Source organism: Cibotium barometz, chromosome 10 (genome assembly GCF_041138505.1).
Source record: "Cibotium barometz isolate CiBa-2024 chromosome 10, ASM4113850v1, whole genome shotgun sequence".
Taxonomy (NCBI): domain Eukaryota; kingdom Viridiplantae; phylum Streptophyta; class Polypodiopsida; order Cyatheales; family Cibotiaceae; genus Cibotium; species Cibotium barometz.
In genome coordinates, this window is record NC_141055.1 from 42,196,055 (window position 1) to 42,219,809 (window position 23,755).

Here is a 23,755-nt window from a genome sequence, read left to right on the forward strand (position 1 = left end):
AACAAAAACCACGTGTGGACACTCTTGTGTCATAGCAACCAGCCCAATCTGAGTCCGAAAAAGCATGTAAATCTGGCGGCAACGATCCCCCCTTGGGATAAAACAACCCAAGATGTATGGTGCCACTCAAGTAGCGAAAGATGCGTTTAACTGCCTTCCAATGCTGAGACCCTGGGCTATGCATAAACCTGCTCACCTGTGAGACTACAAACTGAATGTCCGGCCTCGTAATGCATACATAAATGAGGCAACCAATAGCTATCTGATAGAGTGTGACATCAAAGTTATCTCCAGCATCATAAAGACTCAACTTCAAACCTGTCTCCATTGGAGTAGCAATAGACTTGCAGTCTTCAAGGCCAAATCTCCGCAACAATGTCTCAATATACTTTGTCTGACACAAAGCAATACCTCCATCACACTGCTTAAATTGTATCCCCAAATAATGATGCAAATGCCCCAAATCTGACATCTCAAAAGAGGCATTCAAATCAGCCTTAAAATCAGCAATATGACTCTCATTTGGTCCTGTGAGCAGCATGTCATCGATATCGAGAGCAATGATTAGATGTTCATCATCCACACGTTTAACATACAAAGTGCTTTCTGTTGGACTATTCTGAAAACCATGTGCAGTCAAATATGCATGTATCTTTTCATACCAAGCTCTTGGAGCTTGCTTTAAACCATACAAAGCCTTTTTCAACCTGCACACTTTGTTTTCCTGCCCTCTTTGAACAAAACCACGAGGCCATTCAAGAACGCAGTCTTTATGTCCAACTGATGTACATTCCAACCATTATGAGCTGCCAATGCACAAATGCTACGAATGGTAGTCATACGACAAGTGGGAGCAAAAGGTCTTATCTAAATCAATGCCCTTTTCTTGAGCATAACCCTTTGCAACAAGTCTAGCCTTATAGTGATCAACACTGCCATCTGGCTTTCGTTTCAACTTAAAAACCCACTTACATCCAATGGCCTTTTTACCAATAGGCAAATCACACAAAGACCATGTACCATTCTTCATTATAGCATCATATTCACTTTGCATTACAGCCAACCAATTTTTTGATTTTTGTGCCTCATCAAATGAAAGAGGTTCTTCCTCTTCACACATACTAGACATAGCCAAAGCATAACAATCTGATGCATAAGAGGCATGCTGAAAACCTGAACGAGTACGACTAGACATAGGTGCATCAATTTTACTATCACGCAAGGTTTGCACCAGCCATTTAGACATACCTCTAGCCTGCTCATTTTCAGCCCTATCCTCATAAAGTACATCTTGTAAATCTGCATCAGAAATAGGCTGATCTATGATGTCGTTTGAAATCTGCATAGGCTGAACATTTGCCTCATTAGGACTTACATTTGAATTCCCACCTGTAAATAGAGGCAACAACGTATCAAATATATCCCGTGAGCTCACACCTGTCTCTTTGGTACATGATAACAAAGGTTGCACAGCATCTTCCACAAAAACAACATCTCGACTAATCAAGATACGCTTTGATTGCGGATGATACAATCTGTAACCCTTGCTCTCAGCACTGTAACCAACAAAAATGCATTTGACAGCCTTATCATCCAATTTTCTACGTTGTTACACAAGCACTAAAGCATAGGCCAAGCAACCAAAGACACGCAAAGTGACCAATAGAAGGCTTCCTGTCATGCCAAGCTTCGTATGGAGTAATAGACTACAAGGCCTTAGTGGGACACCTGTTGAGTACATATGCAGTACACATGACAGCCTCAAGCCAAAACGCATGTGGCAAAGCTTGGCTCTTGACCATACATCGTGCCATCTCCATAAGTGACCTGTTTTTCCTCTCAGCAACACCATTTTGCTGAGGGGTATATGGCATTATACATTGGTGTTTTATCCCACGACTAGCCAGAAATGCATCAAACTCTTTAGACATGTACTCCCCCCCTCGATCAGAACGGAGGGTGCCCACAGTACAATTGGATACATTTTCAACCATAAGCAAAAACTGTTTGAAGCACAAAAACACTTTGGACTTTGCCTTCAGTGGATATACCCATGCATGCCTTGACTAATCATCAATGAAAGTCACGAAGTACGGATTTTACATAGGCCCACATACATCATTATGTACAAGTTACAAATTGCGAGTGGCCCGCACAGAACCATCCTTTGAAAATGCAGAACGCTGCATTTTGCCCAAAATACAACCTTCACAAACAAAAATCAAGACTAACTTCAGAACCTTGAAAACAGACTTTATCCATGGCTTTTCAAGATAAGGCGATCGGTGGAGTGCAGCAAGCGAACTATATTCAATTGAGCGTAAACCAAACAAAACCATTAGAGACTTTATCCTTCGGATAAATCTCTTGGACTCACGATGTGAGTTATAGGAGAAATTAAACGATTCTCAATTGAAGAGATGTTTCATGATGGGCTTAAAGAATAACAGCTTACACAACTTGATCATTGTATCCAACTCGGAATCATTCGATCAATGTTGTAAAGAAGCAATACGGTTCGATGACAACACGATGGAATATGATCACGATACGAGATGTTCCTCATCTAAACCAAGTGGAGCAATGGCTAAAGAACGATCAATCTCAGAATTGTCATTCCTTGAATTCTATTCAGCCTTTCTTAAAAGCTTTCAATCGACATCTCTAAGAGAGGATGAAATCCTTTAAAACTAAAAATCCTTAATACCTCTACAAGTGAGGAGCAAAATGCCTTGTGTTTAGTGCAATCACTACTAAGACCATCCTAATCCCCATTGTGCATACAAGGCACCTACTTTTCTGTACTACATATATTGTAAAACCTTTAGTCATGATACTACCTAGTGTCCCAATTCATCTACAAATAACTCAAAACCTCCATCTCGCGTGCACCAAAAAGAAATAGTCCAAAGGGTAGAAATTGCTCTAGGAAGCAGTTAATCAAACACTTCAGTGTTTCTATTGTCGTGGACCGTACAAAAGATGGCTAATTGCACAGTTTGGAATATTTCCATGCCCACAATCACTGACATCTTACAACCCCTGTGTGAAAGTTGTGGCATCGATCACATGTTCCAAGATTGCCCAAGGCGAGTTGCTTCACTGTAACCTGTCTCACAGATTACAACTCTAAACATCTTAAGTGTACAAAACGGGCAATTTTCCATGGTATCCTTGAATGTGCTGGACAACCTAAACTCATCCCTAGAGACAATGGTCTTGCAAGAGGAGCTAATGGACAAAACATTGAAGTTCTCGGTTACTTTAGCTATGCTACTCAAACAATCGGTGGAGATGTGGAATTTAGATTCCATGCTACCATAGATCCCCTTAAGTATGATGTCGTCCTTGGTGGAACTTGGATACGTGACTCGTTGTATTCAATTACTGAATCCATGCAAATAGTCACCTTGAACACTCTTGTAGGCATTGTACAATTGCTATTACAAGAGGAAGAGACCTTGGAGGAGATGGAACTTCCAACATACATATCTTACTGAAAAGATTCTTGGGATTTTGGTTGGATTAGAACTTTCCAATAAAATCACCACAGCTTAAGCATAGCTTTATCCAACACACGAGAACACAATCTCACGATCCTCGAGCTATGGGATTTGTTAGGTCAACCAACACTCACGGCTCATCTTAAAAAAATTTCCTTTACACAAGACTTGAATATGCCATGTTTGGGGTACTTTGAACATAAAATGTATATTGAAACTAACCCCCTTACTTGCAAGTTTTTTGTGGTTAAGTATGTGTTGGAAGCAAATTTGATCTTGGGGCGTAAATGGACTATTGCTACCCAAGCACCACTGTGCTTTGCCAGTGAGATAGGGTCATCATGATGGTCAACAGTACAAAGTTGACAATACCATACTATAAGGAAGAGGATCCAACCCTAATGGATTTCTATGATGCTAAATGCAAAAAGTTACAAGCCTCTTCCACACGAAAGCCCCTCTACACAATGACTCCCCATTTGTGTCAACAAAACTGACTCCAATAAAGCATCTATTCCTTCAACCCCATCCTCACCAATGAAGTTCGATGCCAAAACCTCGCAATCAGCAGCTATTCCTGAAGAAGTTCCCCATGCGCAACCATCTATCTCTAACAAGGAACTCAAAGGAAAATCCCCGGAGCGTATGCCTCTTCATCGACAAATCTCACCAAAGAAGACAACCGCATGCTCGAAAGCCTCATCATCGCGACAACCACTCCACATGAGACTCTAGCCTCATCATCGTCAAAAATACCCATGAGTCTCAAACCTACAACCTCAGTGCCAACTAATTTGAAGGAGGGCTCACAACATTCCACTATAACCAAAAAGAAAAATCCACCAAGACAACAAAAATCAAGGTACTTAATGGTATCAACATGTGGGTGGAGAAGCAGCTACTTGTTTCTCAAGGCTACTATGAAGGTGCCAATCAAATTTGGGTGCCTCGATAGTCAAAGCCTCTCCATTGGCCATGCTTTAGCCCACCATGGCCCCCCCATGAAGAGATGTACCTGGAAGTTATCGATGGTGAGGCTTTGGTACAAATGTCCTCCAGCGTATGAGTATGGATATGTACTCATGGAGTAGTTGCTACATTAACATAGCCAAAAGAATAGTAAGCTATAAGCTTAACAAAATATAATGGCTATTGAAGATCCTTGGGAGTTGCTTGTGATATTCTGCCACTTCTAGGTAGGCCATATGTGTGACTCCCTTGTGTTTGTGTGTTTTTTAAATTACTACCACCTTGCGAGCAATAGGTTCTTGTGGCTACTCTCCTTTTTGAGACAATAAGTTCTTATGTCTGCCACGTAGCTTTTGCACTTGCGCTTCACATCCAGAGGGGTGAAAAGAGTATTGTGAGTTTGTCTTTGATGCACTCATAAGTCTCCGTTGTTGCAGACATGGGAATTGATTCTTGAATTTTTGGCTCAAATGTTAAATGTTGTTGAGAAGGCGGTAGGTAAGACTGCTGGTTGCTTACCATTGGGGTTGCTTGAACATACAAGCTCTTATGTAGGTGCTGAATGCACGAGAATGGTTGAGTGACTTACTTGGTGTTGCTTGGGCCTCCATTCTTGTTGAAGCTGTTGGGGTTAAAGTTGATAATAACGAGGCTGTCTTCACTTTGTTTGGTTTTGGCTACCATCATAGTATCCTTGTTGTGGAAGAACATGCACCCATCTTTGAGATGAACATTATAAATTGGTGGCTAATGCCTTTGGTGCTGATGTTTGTTTCTTTAAACATGCATAGGGGACTTTTTGATACGCTTTGGAATCCAAGCTTTGGTATTACTTTGGTAGTGTCCTTGTGCTTGTAGTAATTTTATTGGTACCCACACTTGTTGACTTGGTGGAGTTCTTTAAAGAACTCGCATAGGCTTTTGTGGACGGTGTTGTGGAGTACTTTTATTTATCCTTGGCCTCTGAGTGCTGCATTGAGTTGCTTCTCAAGGAGTTGTAGAGCTTGGAGACCTCAAGGGTTACAAGCTCGACCATTGGAAAGATCTTCACACGATAGTTGTGGTTTACCTGGTAATCTCTTCTAAAGGGCGTTAGGGTGAGCCATAACATAACCATTCTCTATCCAGAGCACTAAAAACAAACATATAAACATAACAAGGAAATTGGCTTTCAAAACACCCTTGATATTGGACGAGTTGGTGGATAGCTGTAACACCACAACATAACACTATAGCATGACACTATAGTATGAGGCATTCATCTCAAAACCACCACTATATGCACATCCATACCACAACATAACACATATAGCATGACACTATAGTATGAGGCATTCATCTCAAAACCACCACTATATGCACATCTCATACCACACATGAGGCATTCATCTCAATACCATCTTGTAGCCAAACCACCACTATATGCACATCTCATACCACACATGGCACTAATCCTCAAAGGGCACATATTCGAGAAATGCAAGGGCAACTGCAAAGCAAAAAAAGAAAACTCACAGCAACCCAAGTGTAGTACCAAAAAGACCTCAAGATTGAACATGGCAGACTTGACACGATGTTGGCAAAGCTAACCGACATCGAAGATAAAGTAGAGGTTTATGAAAATAGACTTTCAAAATTATAAACACAAGTTGCAAGCCTCACCTTATAGGAAACTAAGCAAAAAAAGTAGAGAGAAATATTAAATAAGTGCTTAAGCCATTAGGACACAACAAGATAAGCTCGCACAAGCTCAAGATAAGAAAAAGCAAATGTTCAAGAGCCACTAGGATGTGGTGGTACATCTCATGGAGAGAGAGAGAGAGAGAGAGAGAGAGAGAGAGAGAGAGAGAGAGAGAGAGAGAGAGAGAGAGAGAGAGAGAGAGAGAGAGAGAGAGAGAGAGAGAATCAAATCGTCAAATTGAAAGTATGCACAGCAAGAACTAGCTCTAATGTAGAGCTTTGATTTCCACTTAGTGAAGGCTATTTGCATTTGTCAAAAAAAATTCACTTCTTCTATTTTGGTGAAATAATCATTGTGCTCAAAGCAGCCATTTTCATAGTTTTAATCTTAAATTTTATGAAAGAGAAAATATGCGAGTCGTCAAAGTAGGATGCACATAATGGTAGACCACTAAGCTCAAATGTAGTACAAAAATTGCATTAGGTTGGGTTAGCTAGGAGCTTGTGGAACTCACATGACATAAAATGGTATGTCGAAAGAAGATGCAATTAAGAACGAGCCCACCTCATAGGAAGCAAAGAAGCAAAAAATGCTCGTACTCGGGGAGGTTGGATATGGGAATTTTTTAAGAGTGGCAAGAAGTTGAAAATTTGCCTCGTTCTAGTTGGCTATCTGTGATTGCTCAAGGGGACGTTGCACATTTTTCGTCTTCTTCATTGCTATGAATTGACAGAGGACATTCGGTTAGAAGCTTAGAGAAATGTTGTAGCTTTCGATGCTTCATCACTTTAACAATACCTAAAGAGGGCATGTAAGTAACAACATCTTATCACATCCCAATCCACTTAAAAATATAATAAATGCTTATTTCTTAGCTTCATTCTCATGTGATCTTTCTTCTATCAACATGAAGTTTTTGGGCAAGTTTGTGAAGTGCACATAAGTTGGATTGTTTTTGGCATAGTTAGATTTTGTCTTGGACAAGTTTTTTGAGAGATTTTTGCCCCCAATTAATTGGGGTGTGGGATGGTGCTTTAAGGGCCTTCACACATAGTAGAGCCTGCCTAGTTTGTGGGCATGATGATACTTTTTTTAAATGTAAGGTGACTATAAAAGTGCTAACCACTATAACATGTGGCTACACATTGGTCATGTCCAATCTTTGGGATTGCTTTAATGTGATTGGTTTAATGTGATTGGCTTAATGTGATTGTTTTAATGTGATTGGCTTAATGTGATTGGCTTAAAAAAGCCATAATTGCTTATGTGACTCTCCAATTTAAATATTCTTTACACAACTCCCCTGCCAAATCTTGAAACAAGGAGTACATCCTATGGATGTTCACAAAGGCGAGAGAGAGAGAGAGAGAGAGAGAGAGAGAGAGAGAGAGGCGGTCTAGCCTAGAGAGATAGAATAGGATAACAATAAATTTTTCTACTTATTGTGCCGAAAACTTCCCTAGCCACTTGTTGTGCCTTGAAAACTTCCCTAGACAAAAACCTTAAGTGAACACTAAGGCCTTTATGTGGTAGGCCAATAAACATTTGGTTGAAAAGTGCCTACCCAATTTGTTACCGCCCAACTTTCCCATCTCTTTTTTTTTTGGGAACAATAATATATATATAATTTCAAAAACAGCTTTACAACTTTACATCCAGTCCCAGCTCCAAGACGGTCCTCAAACTCTACATCTCCATGTTATGTAAATTACATATTAAACTCCACCTATCATCTTCCAACCCAAAAGAGGACTTCCCCCACGAAATCTAGTCTTCCAATTGAATACATGCCTCAATCATAGCTTCAGTTGCGCAACCTTTGGGAGATTGTTTCTCCAACTTTCCCATATCTAAGCAAAGGGAGGATGGGCTTGAGGTGGCAGCTCACTGAGAAATGTGTAAAATAAAAACCGGTAGTCCAGATGGTGGATGTGTTTGAGTGCCTCCTTGAGGTAGTGGGATCGAATCTCCTCGGACAAAACCGTGAGGCACCTGGTTGTAGGGTGTGGGTTTGTTGTGTGTGTTCAATTCAAGTTCTCTCCAAAAAAAAAAGAGAAATGTGTAAAATCACTAAATAAGGCACCCAAACGTTTTCTATTATTAATTAGTTACTTTGTGTAAATACTTAAACAGGCTCGTCGAATTTCTAGGGTGCAGCACAACCTAAGGTAATTAAAGAAGGTAGACCGTAGCATATTTCAAAATTCGACTAATAACGAACTAATAAAGGGGGAAATAAAGGTTGCAATCCTCTCTTCTATAACAGAAGAGAAGGCTGAGTGAAGCTGTTTCTGCGTTACCAACCACGCACGCAGGAGCCATAGCCATGGATGAGTATGCGCGGGAGATGATGGACCTAAAGACGCTGGTCACCCGCACCCTCGAGAAAAGGGGTGTCCTTGCCAGAATCCGTGTACGTATAATATACGAATTTTCGAATTTCTTTTAAATAAATTTGTCCGAAAACCAACGAGTTCAAAGCCCCGTTGGATCTGCATTCCTTTCTAATGCCTTTGATTTGTCTCCAGCCCATGTGTAGTGTTGAGAATCTTAGCAGAGAATGTGATTGGCCCACAGATCCCTCAGCCTGCACTACCTCGCTGGAAGTTTTAGATATTTTTTGAGAGCTCCAGAATGCATTCAATACACCTTGACCCTTTTGGGCCCGTTGGACGCAGGTCCTCTAGGTTTACATAAGCTGCCTCGCGGCTATTTGAGGTGCATCTTTGCCTGTTGGCGTTCATTCCTTTGGCCCCACTGTCCATTTTGATTTAATGTGTCTGTACCGGCGTGTGCGTGTGCAACCTGGAACCTTTTGAGCCCTGGTCTGTAAGCTTCAGAGAAGCTGCTTCTCGGCTACACCTGCAAACCCGCATTTCTTTGGCCTTAATTCTCATTCTTCAACATCCGGATGTGTGTGTGTGTGTGTGTGCGCGTGCATATCTTTGGCCTTAATTCTCATTCTTCAACATTCAGATAAACTTTGTGTGCGCCCATGCATGTGTGTGTGTATGTTTGCTTGCCTGCACAGCTAACGTGGAACTCTTTGAGCCTTTCAGACACAGGTCTGCAAGGTTTGGAGAAGCTACTGCGTCACTCCTGTATGTGCAAAGCGTAATATCCTTGCAATGTCGTCCCACGGTCATCCTGCATCTAGAACATATACACTTAGACCAGAAGGAAAGTAGTAGGTGGACTTACTTTGCGATTGTAGGCTTGCTACTTTGAACCACCCGGATCTTGGGAGAGAGATATGCATGCACCACCATAGCGGGAGTTCTATAGATGTCAAGACCACCTCGCAGATAGACAACCAACACCATGTGTGCCCCGTAGTGAATGTGATACTAGCTTGCAAGTTTGGCAGCATTTGAACCAACACCATGTGCGCCCCGTAGCGAATGTGAGACTACCACCCTTAGGAGTCTCAGCGACACTGTCTTTGGGATTGCCCGAAGGCTCCGCAGATTTGGTAGCGGATTCTCCGCATCTTCACGATGGACAGGACCTCGAGCCGTATCATTACATGGGGCATTGTCGCTTGGGCTAGAGAGGCTGAGGTTGTTAGGGCTTATGAGAAGGATGGTGGGGGGCTAGCCCTTTAGGTCTCTCACCTCCGCATATCGGTAGTACCATGCACTGCCCCTTAGGAGTCTCAGCGACACTGTCTTTGGGATTGCCCGAAGGCTCAGCAGGTTTGGCGGCGGCAGATTCTCCGCATCTTCACGATGGACAGGACCTTGACCCGTATCATTACATGGGGCACTGTCGCTTGGGCCATAGAGGCTGAGGATGTTAGGGCTTATGAGGAGGATGGTGGGGGGCTAGCCCTTTAGGTCCTCACCTCCGCATCTACTAACCACTGAAGACCGGGCTTATGTCAGAGATGGAAGATTTGCAGTAGCATTGTAGCTTGGCACATATGTGTTGGAGAATGCACAGGCGGAAACATAAACAAGACGAGAGAGAGTAGAGAGAGCTTCTGGACAAGATCACCTTTTATATTAGCTTGAAGCTTTACAATGGCAATTGGCTAGCAAGAGAATGTTGAACTTGTGCAAGGGATTGGATGAGATAGTGAAAATGGGAGGCCTCCTTATATAGTGAAAATGGGAGGCCTCCTTATATAGTGAGTATGTGCACTTGGTCGACTACTCTAGGACAGGCTGACCAGCTCACGACCCATAAATAGAGGAGAAAATACAATAAATGTCCAATAAATGGTACAACCCAAATACTGGTTGGAAGCATATGGGGGGGAACTGCATGTGTACTAGAGAAGTACACCATCTGGGTCCTCCTGAGCTGGAAGCGCCTTGGGAGCCCTAGAAGTGGTACTAGAATTTGTATCACTGTCACGTGTCGTGTCTTTGTCCTTTCTCTGAGATGAAGCCTTGCCCTTGGTCTTATCTTTCTTCTTGGACAAACAATCCTTGCACAGATGTTCTCTTTTTCCGCAAGAGAAGCAACGACTCTGACCTTTCTTCTGAATGGAGGAAAGTGCATTGTTAGAACTGTTGAGTGACACCTTCAACTTACCCTGTGAAACGAGAACGGACTCTTTCTCCAAAAGTAGGGAGCTAAGATCATCGAAATCCAAGTGAGTGGATGTGACCTAGCACTGCAAAGATCGAGAAATCACATCATAGTTCGGGGGAAGCTTGGTGAGGATAAGTGCAGCCAGCTGAGCAGAGGACAAAGCAGCACCCATAGCCAGTAACTGGTCATGGATAACCTTGGTCTTCATGAGAAACGACTGCATGGAACTGCCTTCAAGGAATAACAAACTGTGGAGCTGGCCTTGCAAGGTAACTGGTCATGGATAACCTTGGTCTTCATGAGAAACGACTGCATGGAACTGCCTTCATTGAATAACAAACTGTGGAGCTGGCCTTGCAAGGTAACTGCCCTCATCAACGAATCTTGAGCAAAGAGATCGTCCAATTTAGACCATACCTGATGAGCACTGATGAGAGTTTGCACGTCCAGTGAGACTTCCTCCGTGATGGTCCGCACAAGCACAGAATGCGCCTTCGAGTCCCGATTCTCCTAGTCTTGTAATTCCGCAACAAATTCATCCTCCTGATCTCAAGTCCACCTCCTAGACATTTGAGGACGCTTGGGCTTCCTCTCAGTGCCTTGAACAATATCCCACAAACCCCTGTGGATAAACCAGATCCGCATTTGAAGCTTTCAATGGGCATAGTTGGGTCCTTTCAACTTGTCTCAGCTCTCAAAGACTTCTCTCAAGTGCTTTCCAACGAAGTGAGGCTCTAGAACCAATCAGCCCCCTCTTAAACCGAAGAGAGACAGAGGTTGGACAGCAGTAAAACAGTCCAAGAAACCACCAGGAACCTCCTACCGGAAGGGTAGAGATTCGTGGAGGAAGAAGGAGATGTACAACCACTTGTCTAGCAACACCACATGCAAGAAACTCACCAACAACTGATATGCCGGAGTAGAAAACACAGTCAAAACTCCAACGCTTGTCTTTGTAGAAGAAAATGCAGCCAAGAACCTGGCTGGCTTACCTTTGTAGGAGAAAACGCAGCCAAGAAACTGGCCAGCAGCAAGAAGAGGGCTGATTAGACCGGAAAACAGAGCAGATTAGGAAAACGCAGCCACTGTTTGGGACTGATCTGCAGCCAGGAGGAGCTAGGGCAGAAAACGCAAGGCACATAAGAGATGGCGGGCAGATTTGCAGTAGATGGAGCAGCATGAACCTAAGCGAATGATACCATGTTGGAGAATGCACAGGCGGAAGCATAAACAAGACGAGAGAGAGTAGAGAGAGCGGAAGCTCTAAGAGTCTTCTTTCAGCCCTAAACACCACTTAGAACATGCTGATGCAAAAACGGAGACAGAAGGGAGAGTAGAGAGAGAGAGAGAGAGAGCTAGAAAGGAGAGTAGAGAGAGAGTGAGAGCTGGAAATTCAGTATATTCATATGGTAGAAGGGAGAGTAGAGAGAGAGAGAGAGAGTTGGAAATTCAGTATATTCATATGGTACAAAAAGGTACATCTAAATCTTGCAGCCATGGGCTGCCTTCCATGAAAAGGTAGAACACCTATTCTAGTCCTAGTCTAGACCCACACCCAAAGGGGGAGTGAATGAAAAACACAATGAGTCATGAGTGCCTTATATAGGCCTTTGGACAAACTAGAGAGCTGGCCGACTCCTGGTCGGCCAGCCGACTAGACACATATTGCCAAAACTGTTCACGACCTGCCTTTTCTTGCAGCCAACAGCACACCATGCAGCCGACAGGTCATCTTGTCCTCTCCTAGTCCAACACTATCCATGTCTTGCACTCCTTTGCTTTAAAATCTGGTTCTAACTGATTCTTAAGTCCTTTATCTGTAGCCCTTCAGGACTAGCCTCCAAGAATGTCCATAGCAAATCTTGCACATGACATATATTAGCTTGAAGCTTTTCAATGGCGCCAGCAAGAGAATGTTGAACTTGTGCAAGGGATTGGATGAGAGAGTGAAAATGGGAGGCCTCCTTATATAGTGAGTATGTGCACTTGGCCGATTGCTCTAGGACAGGCCGACCAGCTCACGACCCATAAATAGAGGAGAAAATACAATAAATGTCCAATAAATGGTACAACCCAAATACATTGAGATGCATAAATTCTAGCAATATGGAGAGCTAGATGCAGCGAAGCCATCGAGGGTACCCACACTCCACTTGCAGAGTCTATCAGGAGCATTTGGCTCGACATCATCCATACCCTCTGCGGTGGCGGTCAGTTGGGGAAGTTGCAGGGTGGTTCTGATTGCATGTGGAAGCGACGGGAAGCTTTCTTGAGTCTATGGTGGCTTGGCCCTTTTCTCACCGATAGAGGTGGTGATTCCACTTGGCATTACAGATCACCGGTGTGGTTATCCTCCCCCCCTCTCCCCCTCTCCCCCCCCCTCCTCCTCTCGCTGTATGAGATAGCCTTCTCCTCATAGAGCGGCCAGTCGGAGGAGAAGTGCATCTTTCTCCATGTCTTGATTATTTGTTCCTTGCCCCATACATGGAGGTAAGTTTGTATCTAGCCCTTCATGGTTGTATCTAGCCCTTCATGGCTGTTTTTTATTAACTAATAGAAGGATCTTTTTTCCGAAAAAAAAGACTGTTCATGTAGACGTTTAGCCATGGCACGGGCTTGCACGTGACATTCCCTTCAGCTAAACTTGGTGATGGGGTGGACACTTTGTCATCCTTCCTCCATTGACTACTAGCTTTGACTTACACCTACTACTTTAATTGACTTTGACTTTGTCTGATATTTTTGTTTGAACATCCTCACTCTTGATCTCCACTTCCAAGTCTTGCTGAAGAATTGACAATTTGTTCCTCTGTTGTCCCCATGCTTGCTATCCCTTACCCTTAACACAACGGTGGGTCACCTGTCGGAATTGATCATGCCTGTTGCTAGGCCTTTGGAACTGATCTAAGAGCTTAACGATGTACTGGTTCTGCATACAAACCCTTAGGGAATGCTTCCTCTAGCTTCGCTTGTTTGCATACCACTCCATTTGCTACCTTGCAACATTCTTCTGCTAGAACTGAACACCTTCCTTGGAACTATGCTTAGTGGGCTGAGCGTGAATGCTCTGATACCAATGTTGCATGCGTAGAAGCCTCCTTGTACTGATCCACAGTCCTAAGCTTGATTAAGAACACGATGTTGATTAAACATGATGAAGGCAGAGGAGAGAGAAGAAGAGAGATTGGCGTCAGGGTTTTTGTTGTATTTTATATTCTACAAAAAGGTGGCTTAAATGCTTGTACATGCTTAGGCCTTGGTCAGCTCCATAGGGGTGACCCTTGGCCCCTTCTACATATCTTCTACTGATGACTAGACTTATGACCGAATGAATGAACTTGATGAATGATTGAATTATGCCCCTTTTTATATATATATATATATATGTGTGAAGGTTGCAACAGTCGGTTAGCAAAAGGTGCTATCGGCTTGCTGCTTGGACTTGAATTAGGAATTAAATGCCTTGACTGATGCGCTTAAAATTTGATATTGCCCAAACCTGTTGCTATGCCAGCTATTGCCTGGCGGCCTATTGTTGGAACCCTTGCTGGCTACCAACAGGGTTCCAAGCCCTTCATGTTGATGCTTGTGCTGGAGTTGGTTAACCTGATGCCGATGATGGTGATTCTGATGATGATGGGGTTGCTGATGATGAGAATGATGCTGTAGATGATAATGCTAATGATACTTATGCTACTGATGCTAGTGCTTTCCTAACTGATACTTAACCAGGGATTAAGACTGCTCGTGTAGAGGATTAGCCATGGCATGGGCGGCACATGACAGGATTGTTGTGAATCAAGGTCTTTCCTGTGTGTGTGAACCCACTCCTATGGGTAAGGAAGTATGTGTGTGAACCACCTCTTAAAAGGGGTATTAAAGAATACGTGTGTCCGATATAAGCAATGATGTCACAGAAGAACCTTTGTAACCTATAAAGGTACATGTACTTTCATGGAATGAATCAAGCAAGCGTCACATCATTAGTTGAGCTTACCCACAGGTCTTGCTTGCTTGAGCTTTGTGGTCTAGAGTGCGTTGGTCGAGTTCTTGAAGCCAAAGGTGTTAGCCATTTGGTCCCCAGGAAAGTCTTGGTGTGAACACCTCTATCCAACGGGCACTTTTTACTTTGGCTAGACATAGGTTTTTTCCCCGTGGGAACACACCCTTGTGTGTTGGGCCTTGAGCCTTAGAGTACTTTGTACTTTTAGCCATTGTGTTTTTCTCTTAGAGCTCGACTGTGTGTGTGCGTTTGTGTGTGTTCTCTTACAGAGCTCCTCCCCACCATAGCCAAGATTGGTATCAGAGCTCGATTACTGCTGCCTGTTGCATGAGAGCTAGCCGTCTTTCAGATGTGGTCGCTAGCTACCCGCCATTCAGAGCTTTCCACTTGCCTGTTGGTCGCCATTCACATTTGCAGCAGCCGCCCACTCGCCTGCTTGCGTGCCATTTAGTTGCCTGTGGTCCCCATGAAAAACGCTACCGCTGGCTGCACCACCGCCTTATCTAGAGCCTTCGCCCAACATGGAATTAGCAAATTCCCAAGTCAATTTTTTGATTCGGGAATTTTTGCCAGTGCCGCCATAGCAGCGCCACTTCCGCCGGCTAAGCTGCCGCTTCGCCCGTTGCCACCAGTGCACTTCCATTGTAACCGGAATAGCATGATTGCTGCAGATCAGGCTTCTGTTGCCTCCTATTATGGCAAAGGAAAATCTGGGGTTGGTTTTGAAAACCTAGTCTTGTAATTGAGGAATGCAGGAAGCGTAAAGAGATTGAGAAGCAGCAAGGTCTTGCTGCAACTACAGGTGACGCTAATGAAGAGTCAAAACTTCGCACATGATAGCTATGCACTGACAGTCACATGCTGTGCTATTTCTATGCCTGCTTCATGCTTGTCTTTATCTGAAGCTTATTGGTATTTTGATAGTGGTGCAACAAAACACGTTACCTCTTGTAAGAAGTTGTTTGCTACCTTGAGAGATGCACCATCAGGTGGTACAGTTCTGTGTGCTAATAATGTATCATATGTCATCAAAGGCATTGGTAATGTGGAGTTGACGTCATGTAGTGGGGACACATTTACTGTTGCAGATACTTTGTATGTACCTGGAATTCGCAAGAATCTTATTTTTGTCTTAGCACTTCCAAAAGTTGGCCTCAAAATCAAGACCTTGCTACACTTATGACATAATAGATTCTGATCCGCTTATGCTCTCTGATACATTGAGCAATGGCCTTTACAAGCTTGACATGTATGACATGAGTAGTGATTCTCATGATGATGCTATGGTTGCTTCCACATCTCAGGTTATGCGTGACACTGAGCTATCGCATGCTCGGTTTGGTCACCTTAATTTCCCTTCTCTTATCCATTTACAACGTTAGTCTATGGTTCATGAGTTGCCACCTATGCAGCTTCCACACAAGTGTGTATGCGAGGGATGTATATTAGGAAAGATGCATCGTCCATCCTTTCCAAAGGATGGCATTGTGCGAGCTACTTGGTCATTGCAGCTTGTACATAGTGATCTATGTGGTCCTATGAGGGCACCATCTTTTGCAGGACATTTGTACTTTATCACCTTCATTGATGATTACACTCTTTTTTGTTGGGTGTATGGTTTGAATGCTAAATCAGATGGATTTTCATCTTTCCAACAGTTTCACCATATGGCTGAAAATGCTTGTAGCTATAAGCTCATGACATTGTGTACATATCGAGGGGGGGAATATTTGTCACATGGGTTTAGAGCTTTTATGTAGTCACGTGGTATTTCTCATCAATGTACTACTCCTTATACACCACAACAGATGGTGTGGCTGAGCGCGGTAATCGTACACTTATGGAAATGGCCAGATGTATGCTTAAAAGCAAGGATTTGCCATCTAAATTTTGGCTTGAGGAAGCAAACCAGGGCTAATGTGCATGCAGTTCCCGATGTGCAGGGAAACACAAAACATGATGCAAAAGAACGGATGGTATGCAAAGCATGGAGTCAAATCAAGGATCAGCCCGCCTTATTTATGTTTGATGATTGTGCAACCGATAACTTCATCTCTATTCAGATGGCAGCTGCCTTGGGTATTGAGGTTGAGAACATGGGACCTCAAATTGAAGCAGAAGCTGCCTTTGTTGGAAAAGAGGTACAGGTTACCCCACTAATAGGGAAGTTGCGCATACATATCCAGGGTTACCTTGATCATGAGCATTTCTTAGTTGCACCACTTAATGGATGTGATGTATTGCTTGGCAAGCCATGGCATCATAGGCTTGAGCCCTGCAAAGAGTACAAGACAAACATGATTTCTTTTATGCATAGAGGCCGCATGCATATCATTGATGCTGGCAAGGAAGGGGATTCCATCCCACTTGTATCTCACATCCATATTAATAAAGCAATCAAAAAGAGTCTTTCTGCGTACTTGGTTTTTGTTCGTGATAGCATTGTATCAAGTCATCAAAATGTGGATGCTTTGACTCACGATAGGCTGAATTTTCTTCATGCATTCAACGATTGTTTTACAAATGCATTGCCAGGTGAATTACCTCTCTAAAGGCTCGAGGATCATCGCATAGATCTTGTGCCAGGCAGTTCTCCACCTAACAAACCCGCATACCGTGTGAGTGCTGCACAACAAGAAGAGATCATGAAGTAGGTAAATGAGCTTTCAGAGAAAGGTTTGGTTCAGCCGAGTTCCTCAACTTATTGCTCTCCCGTGCTTCTTGTTCAAAAGAAAGACGGGCCATTCCGCATGTGTGTGGATTATAGAGCTTTAAATAAGCTCACCATCAAGAATAGATTCCCAATCCCGCGTATTGATGACATTTTGGATAAGCTTGATGGCTCGTCTTGTTTCAGCCGTCTTGATTTGAAGAGTGGTTATCACCAAATACAAGTGGTGCCACAAGATGTCCACAAAACTGCATTCAGGACAGTTTTTTGATTATATGAATTTTTGGTGATGCCTTTTGGTCTCACCAATGCTTCCGCCACATTTAATCGTATGATGGATAGAATATTCCAACCCCATCGCAAATTCACAGGTGTATTCTTTGATGACATCTTGGTTTTCTCCAAGAATGAGCAGGAACATAGAACTCATTTGGTCACAGTGCTCGAAGAGTTGCGGAAGCATAAACTTTTCATTAATGCCAAGAAAAGTGAGTTCTTTCTTTCTTTCAGAGATACATTATTTGGGTCACATTGTATCCAAGGATGGAGTAACAATGGATCCTGCAAAGATAGAAACCATTTGGAATTGGCCAGAGTTGCAAAATGTACATCAAGTATGTAGTTTTCTGGGATTATGTTCTTATTATAGGTGTTTCATAAGGCATTTTGCTATGATAGCCACCCCTCTACATGATCTCACAAAGAAGAAAACCACTTTCAAATGGACTCCAAAAGAACAGGATGCCTTCTTGCAACTCAAGCATGCTATCATATGTGGACCCGTATTGATTGTTCCCGACTTACAAAGGTCATTCATAGTGGAATGTGATGCTTGTGGCGACTGTATAGGAGGTGTCCTAAATCAAGAAGGACATGCAGTTGCATATGAGTGCCGTCGTTTGCATGATGTTGAGCTTCATATGGATATCTATGAGAAAGAGCTCTTGGCTGTAATTCATGCCTTAAAGATATGGAAACATTATCTTCTGGGGGCTGAATTTGTAGTCAAGACAGATCATCAAAGCTTGAGATATTTTCTATCTCAAACAAAGCTTTCGGAGAAGCAGATGAGAATGGCAAACTTTCTTTCCATGTTTCATTTTTAGATTGTCCATACTCCGGGAAAGAAAAATGTGGTGGCAGATGCATTATCAGGAGGCCTTATGTGGCTGCAGTTTCAGTGGCCTCTCATGGAGACTTATCTGCTATGCGAGATTTGTATCATTTGGATGCTGATTTTTGCCATATATGGATTGATTTGATGGCTGGTCACTCACATGCCTCTTATGTGATCAAAGAGGGTTATCTTATGAAGGATAACTGCTTATGTGTGGTGAAGCCTGAAGGATATGCGTCCAAAGGTTATGGGGACGAATGTCACGCTCCACCTTATGCTGGTCATAGAGGTATCATGCCTACTACACGCATGATTGAGAGATATTTCTTTTGGCCAAGCATGCGTAAAGACATTGAGGCATATGTATGTGCATGTATTACTTGCCAAAAAGTGAAATTTGACAGGCATAAACCTCCATGTTTGCTTCAGCCATTACCTATTCCCTCGCAGCCATGGGAAAGTATTACTATGGATTTTATTATGGACTTGCCTAGATCCTAGCATGGGAATGATGCTATTTGGACCATTGTGGACAGGTTTAGCAAGCAAGCTCATTTCTTGCCCGTCAAGAAAACCATTAAAGTTGATCATATGGTGAAGCTTTTTCTTGCTAATATTGTCACGTGCACACCAGTCAGGTGTACAATGACATGGCATCATTCTATAGCATCATAGACATCATCAGGAGCCATCAGATATTTTATTGGCATTTATAGGCATTTTTACAGGCATTTATGGGGCAGCCGACAGCATTTATGGACATGGCATCTGGCCGACAGCCCTTATGCTGGCCGACCAGCAGCATTCACCCATATATATTCAGGCGCCTCTCCATTCAGTCAGGCAAGCTCATCATTCAAGCATTCAGCAGTGTGTTCTCCAGCGCATCTCCTCCAGGAAGCATTGGGAGCAGCAGAATCAGCAAACGCATCATCTTCAGCATCATAATCAGCAAACGCATCATCCTCAGCTTCATCATCAGCTAACGCATCATCATCAGCCCTCAGATCTGCAAACGCATCAGCGTTTCATCATCAGGTCAGCATTCAGCATCTGTTCCAAAGCCTCCCTTCAGCGTTTCCTTCCCAGGAGACAAGGGAAAGAGTAGACAGTAGTTCATCCCGCATATTCAGCATATAGGCAGCATATTCAGCAGTACAGATCCATTTGGATCTCATTGTAACCGCATTCATTCATATAATATAGCTGCATTGCATTGACACCTATTTGTCTATCTCTTAAACATCATTAAGTGCAGTTTAGTCAGACTAAGGTTGTGATTACTACGGTCATAATGTTGGAAATAAGTGCACACTAGGTGTACTATTTCTCTAGTCTAGTTTCAGTCTTTGTGTCTTGAATCTAGTGCCATGTGGCACCTCTACATTTATCCCATAAGTGAGTCTACTCAATCTTGTACTTCTCACCTATAAATTGTAGGTGTCACAGCAATGAATAAATCAATCTTGTGTCTTGTCTACACTCATCTCAAGGTATGTCTATGCTTTGTGTTTTCCTCTAGTCTTGCTCTCATTTCAGTTTCAGTTTATCTTTCTCTCTCCCCCATTTTTACAACATGGTATCAGAGCCTTCCTCTGCTGTGACGTCCATGACTCCAGCCTGTTCATGCTGCATATCGAGTCTCGACCTCACCACCGTTGCCACTCTCCTGTGCTGGCCTAGTGCAGTCGACTCAGCTTTGTGTGCGCTCAAAACCTGCCTATGAGCTCTTGTTCTATCTGCGCAGCACTCCTTGGGCACTGTGGCAGTTTTGGCTGAGATCCGCCCTACAAGCTCTTACCTGGGGAGTCCAATATTTCGGCCCTCTTTCTTGTCAATAACTTCTGGCCCAGCTTCAGCGTGCATCCGCTTGGCTTGGCTTTTGGCTTGGCCGGAGCGGATCTCACACTTTGTTGTGGTGGTTTCCTCCCTGGATCCCCTCACCTCTGGATTCGAGGATGTGGGCAGCACCTCTACCAACAGCAGCACTATGGTGCCTCTCCGCCTGACCTACCTCCTCAGCTTTTCTACGGTTTGGGGCACATCACTCTGGGTGACCTTCATCGAAGGCATCATCATGTTCAAATATCTTCCCCGCCCTGCAGTTGAAAATATTCAGCAGTCTTGTTTCAGCTATCCAGTTCAGTTACAGCCTTGATCATTTGCTGGAAGAATCCGGTCCTGTCTTGATGCTTCAGTCCTTGTTTATGGTTGCAACCACTAGCCTCTACCAGTTTGTGGCTCTTGTTCCTTGCCACTCGTGTAGACTGGTCCGGTGCATCAACTGAAGATCACTATCACTCAGCATTCACTTTTGAGCTGTACCTTAAGCTACATCGTCAAAGTCTTGTTCTACTCTTGTTCTCCTGCTGATCTGTTCCAAGCATAAAGGCTGCTCCTGGCTCTGCAAATTTCGAGGTATGGATGCTCTTCGTTTAACAATCCTCAGCCTGGCCCTAATGCCCACTCACTTTCACGACTCTAGCAAGTTCTTCATGCTTCATGATTACTTTCAGCATTCATGGTTTATCCCTCTGGATAGACTGTCAAAGATATGGTTTTGAAAGAGGGAAGACCTGCTCAAGCTGGAGTAATCAAATCAAGATATCTAGATGTAATTTTCAGTCTTCTACTTTCGAAAAATACTCAAAATATAAAAAATTTAATTTTCAGTTTTCATGGGATTAGACACTGCCCTTGCATTTCAGCAAGTGGTAAGACCTTCCCTTCATCTATCTGTCTCTCATGTACGGGATTAGACACTGCCAAATATGGTAAGACCTTCCCATCTCTCTCATATTTGTCTATGCTTTCATGCTATCTACCACCATTGATCACCAATGATGTAGATCATGGGGTAATGTCGTGTCTATTTGTCTACATGGACTTATCTTTGTCCCTATCCAAGAGGCACCCCTGCATTACCCACTCTAGCAGGAGGATTGCCCTTGAGGAGGGATTATCTATCTAGGTCCATCTCTCTATCTATCTACAATCAATCAGTCTCTCTGTCTATGTGTCTATCCTGTCACATGTCTATCCTGCCACATGTCTTTGACACTCTATCAGTCAGTCTATATGCCTCTCTTTTGTGGATTAGCTACCCACATTCTCTTGGCATTTTTTTGTCTATGTCCCCATTTATCTTCTATTTGTCAGTCTCTCTCATGTCTATCTGAAAGTCTCTCTCTGTGTGGGACCACTCTACTGGCTGATTGTCTCTCTCTTTGTCTGTCTATGATCCACTCTTGTCCCTACCCTTGTGGACCCATATGAGGATATCACTTGAGGAGGGGTGTCTCAGGATCTTTTGTCTCTCATGTCTTGTCTCTCAGTCTATCAGTCTTTATGTCTGTCTTCTAGTCTTGTCCATCTTGTCTTCTAGCTTGTCTCTCAATCCTTGTCTAGTCTCTCTGTCTTGGTCTTATCTTTTGTCATGTTATAGTCTTGTCTTTTGTCTTCCTCCTAGTGTCCACTTAAGGAGGGTGTTGGAAATAAGTGCACACTAGGTGTACTATTTCTCTAGTCTAGTTTCAGTCTTTATGTCTTGAATCTAGTGCCATGTGGCACCTCTACATTTATCCCATAAGTGAGTCTACTCAATCTTGTACTTCTCACCTATAAATTGTAGGTGTCACATCAATGAATAAATCAATCTTGTGTCTTGTCTACACTCATCTCAAGGTATGTCTATGCTTTGTGTTTTCCTCTAGTCTTGCTCTCATTTCAGTTTCAGTTTATCTTTGTCTCTCCCCCATTTTTACAACACATAAGCCCTCACATGTCACATTGGTATCAGAGCGTTACAATGTAACCAGCCTTAGAGCATGTTCAGTTCATCAGTCATTCAGTCAGTCATCATTTTTATCGCTTCCACACAGTTAAACCCAGTTCTCAAAATTTTGCAAGCCACCCTTAGGGATTTTCCCTTAGGTCTGCATCAGTAACCCATCCATCTGCATTCTTGCACAGCATATAGGGTTGCACATGGCTTGCATAGCAGTCATCTTAGCAGTCAGTCTTGCATACATGTTGCCCATGAACTCTCAGGGAAGAATGACATCCATCATCAAAGGAGGACATAAGTTTTGGGCTTCAACTGGCAGCAGCAGGGGGTTTCTCTTCCACAGAAGATGGAAGTTTGCTCCAACATCGCCTTAGAAGGTTCAGAGCTTTAGGTACGACGGAGATGGTAGGTGAAAGGTTTCCAGAGGCAGGACAGGGGTGACTCAGGTATTTGCCATTCAGTTCCCGTAGTACATGGAGTCTTGGCTCAAAGGATTTCACTCCTGCAGACGGCCTCAGTCCCAGCAGAAGACAGAAGGGGGCAGTGGTTCGGAGGAGAAGGATCGCAGAGGAGTCGAAGGTTGCCAGGTTTATCACCCAGCAACAGTTTAGCAGCGGGGAATGTCACGTGCACACCAGTCAGGTGTACAGTGACATGGCATCATTCTACAGCATCATCAGGAGCCGTCAGATATTTTATTGGCATTTATAGGCATTTTTACAGGCATTTATGGGGCAGCCGATAGCATTTATGGACATGGCATCTGGCCGACAGCCCTTATGCTGGCCGACCAGCAGCATTCACCCATATATATTCAGGCGCCTCTCCATTCAGTCAGGCAAGCTCATCATTCAAGCATTCAGCAGTGTGTTCTCCAACGCATCTCCTCCAGGAAGCATTGGGAGCAGCAGAATCAGCAAACGCATCATCTTCAGCATCATAATCAGCAAACGCATCATCCTCAGCTTCATCATCAGCTAATGCATCATCATCAGCCCTTAGATCTGCAAACGCATCAGCGTTTCATCATCAGGTCAGCATTCAGCATCTGTTCCAAAGCCTCCCTTCAGCGTTTCCTTCCCAGGAGACAAGGGAAAGAGTGGACAGCAGTTCATCCCGCATATTCAGCATATAGGCAGCATATTCAGCAGTACAGATCCATTTGGATCTCATTGTAACCGCATTCATTCATATAATATAGCTGCATTGCATTGACACCTATTTGTCTATCTCTTAAACATCATTAAGTGCAGTTTAGTCAGACTAAGGTTGTGATTACTACGGTCATAAGCCCTCACATGTCACAAATATTTTCAAGCATCATGGTATGCCTAAATCCATTGTTGGGGATAGAGATCCTAGGACTACGAGCCTCTTGTGGAGGGCTTTATTTGATAACATGGGCACTAAACTTGAGTTTTCATCAGCTTATCATCCCCAAATGGATGGCCAAAGTGAAGCTGCAAAATCAGCCGTGTTCGATTT

The 23,755-nt window shown here is 43.4% G+C and overlaps 1 protein-coding gene across 2 annotated transcripts in view; it reads left to right on the forward strand.

Moving 5' to 3' along the window:
* Positions 1-8,372: 8,372 nt before the first annotated feature.
* The window catches only part of LOC147634922 (protein TONNEAU 1a-like), a 47,318-nt gene continuing 31,935 nt past the window's right edge, over positions 8,373-23,755 (forward strand). Inside the window, exon 1 of one of the 2 annotated variants that reach the window (XM_086804186.1) lies at positions 8,373-8,566. In XM_086804186.1, coding sequence (XP_086660312.1) covers positions 8,480-8,566 — 87 coding nt within the window. In that variant the 5' untranslated portion in view covers positions 8,373-8,479. The remainder of the gene's footprint in view (positions 8,567-23,755) is intronic. The other variant, XM_086804185.1, reaches the window with a different exon arrangement.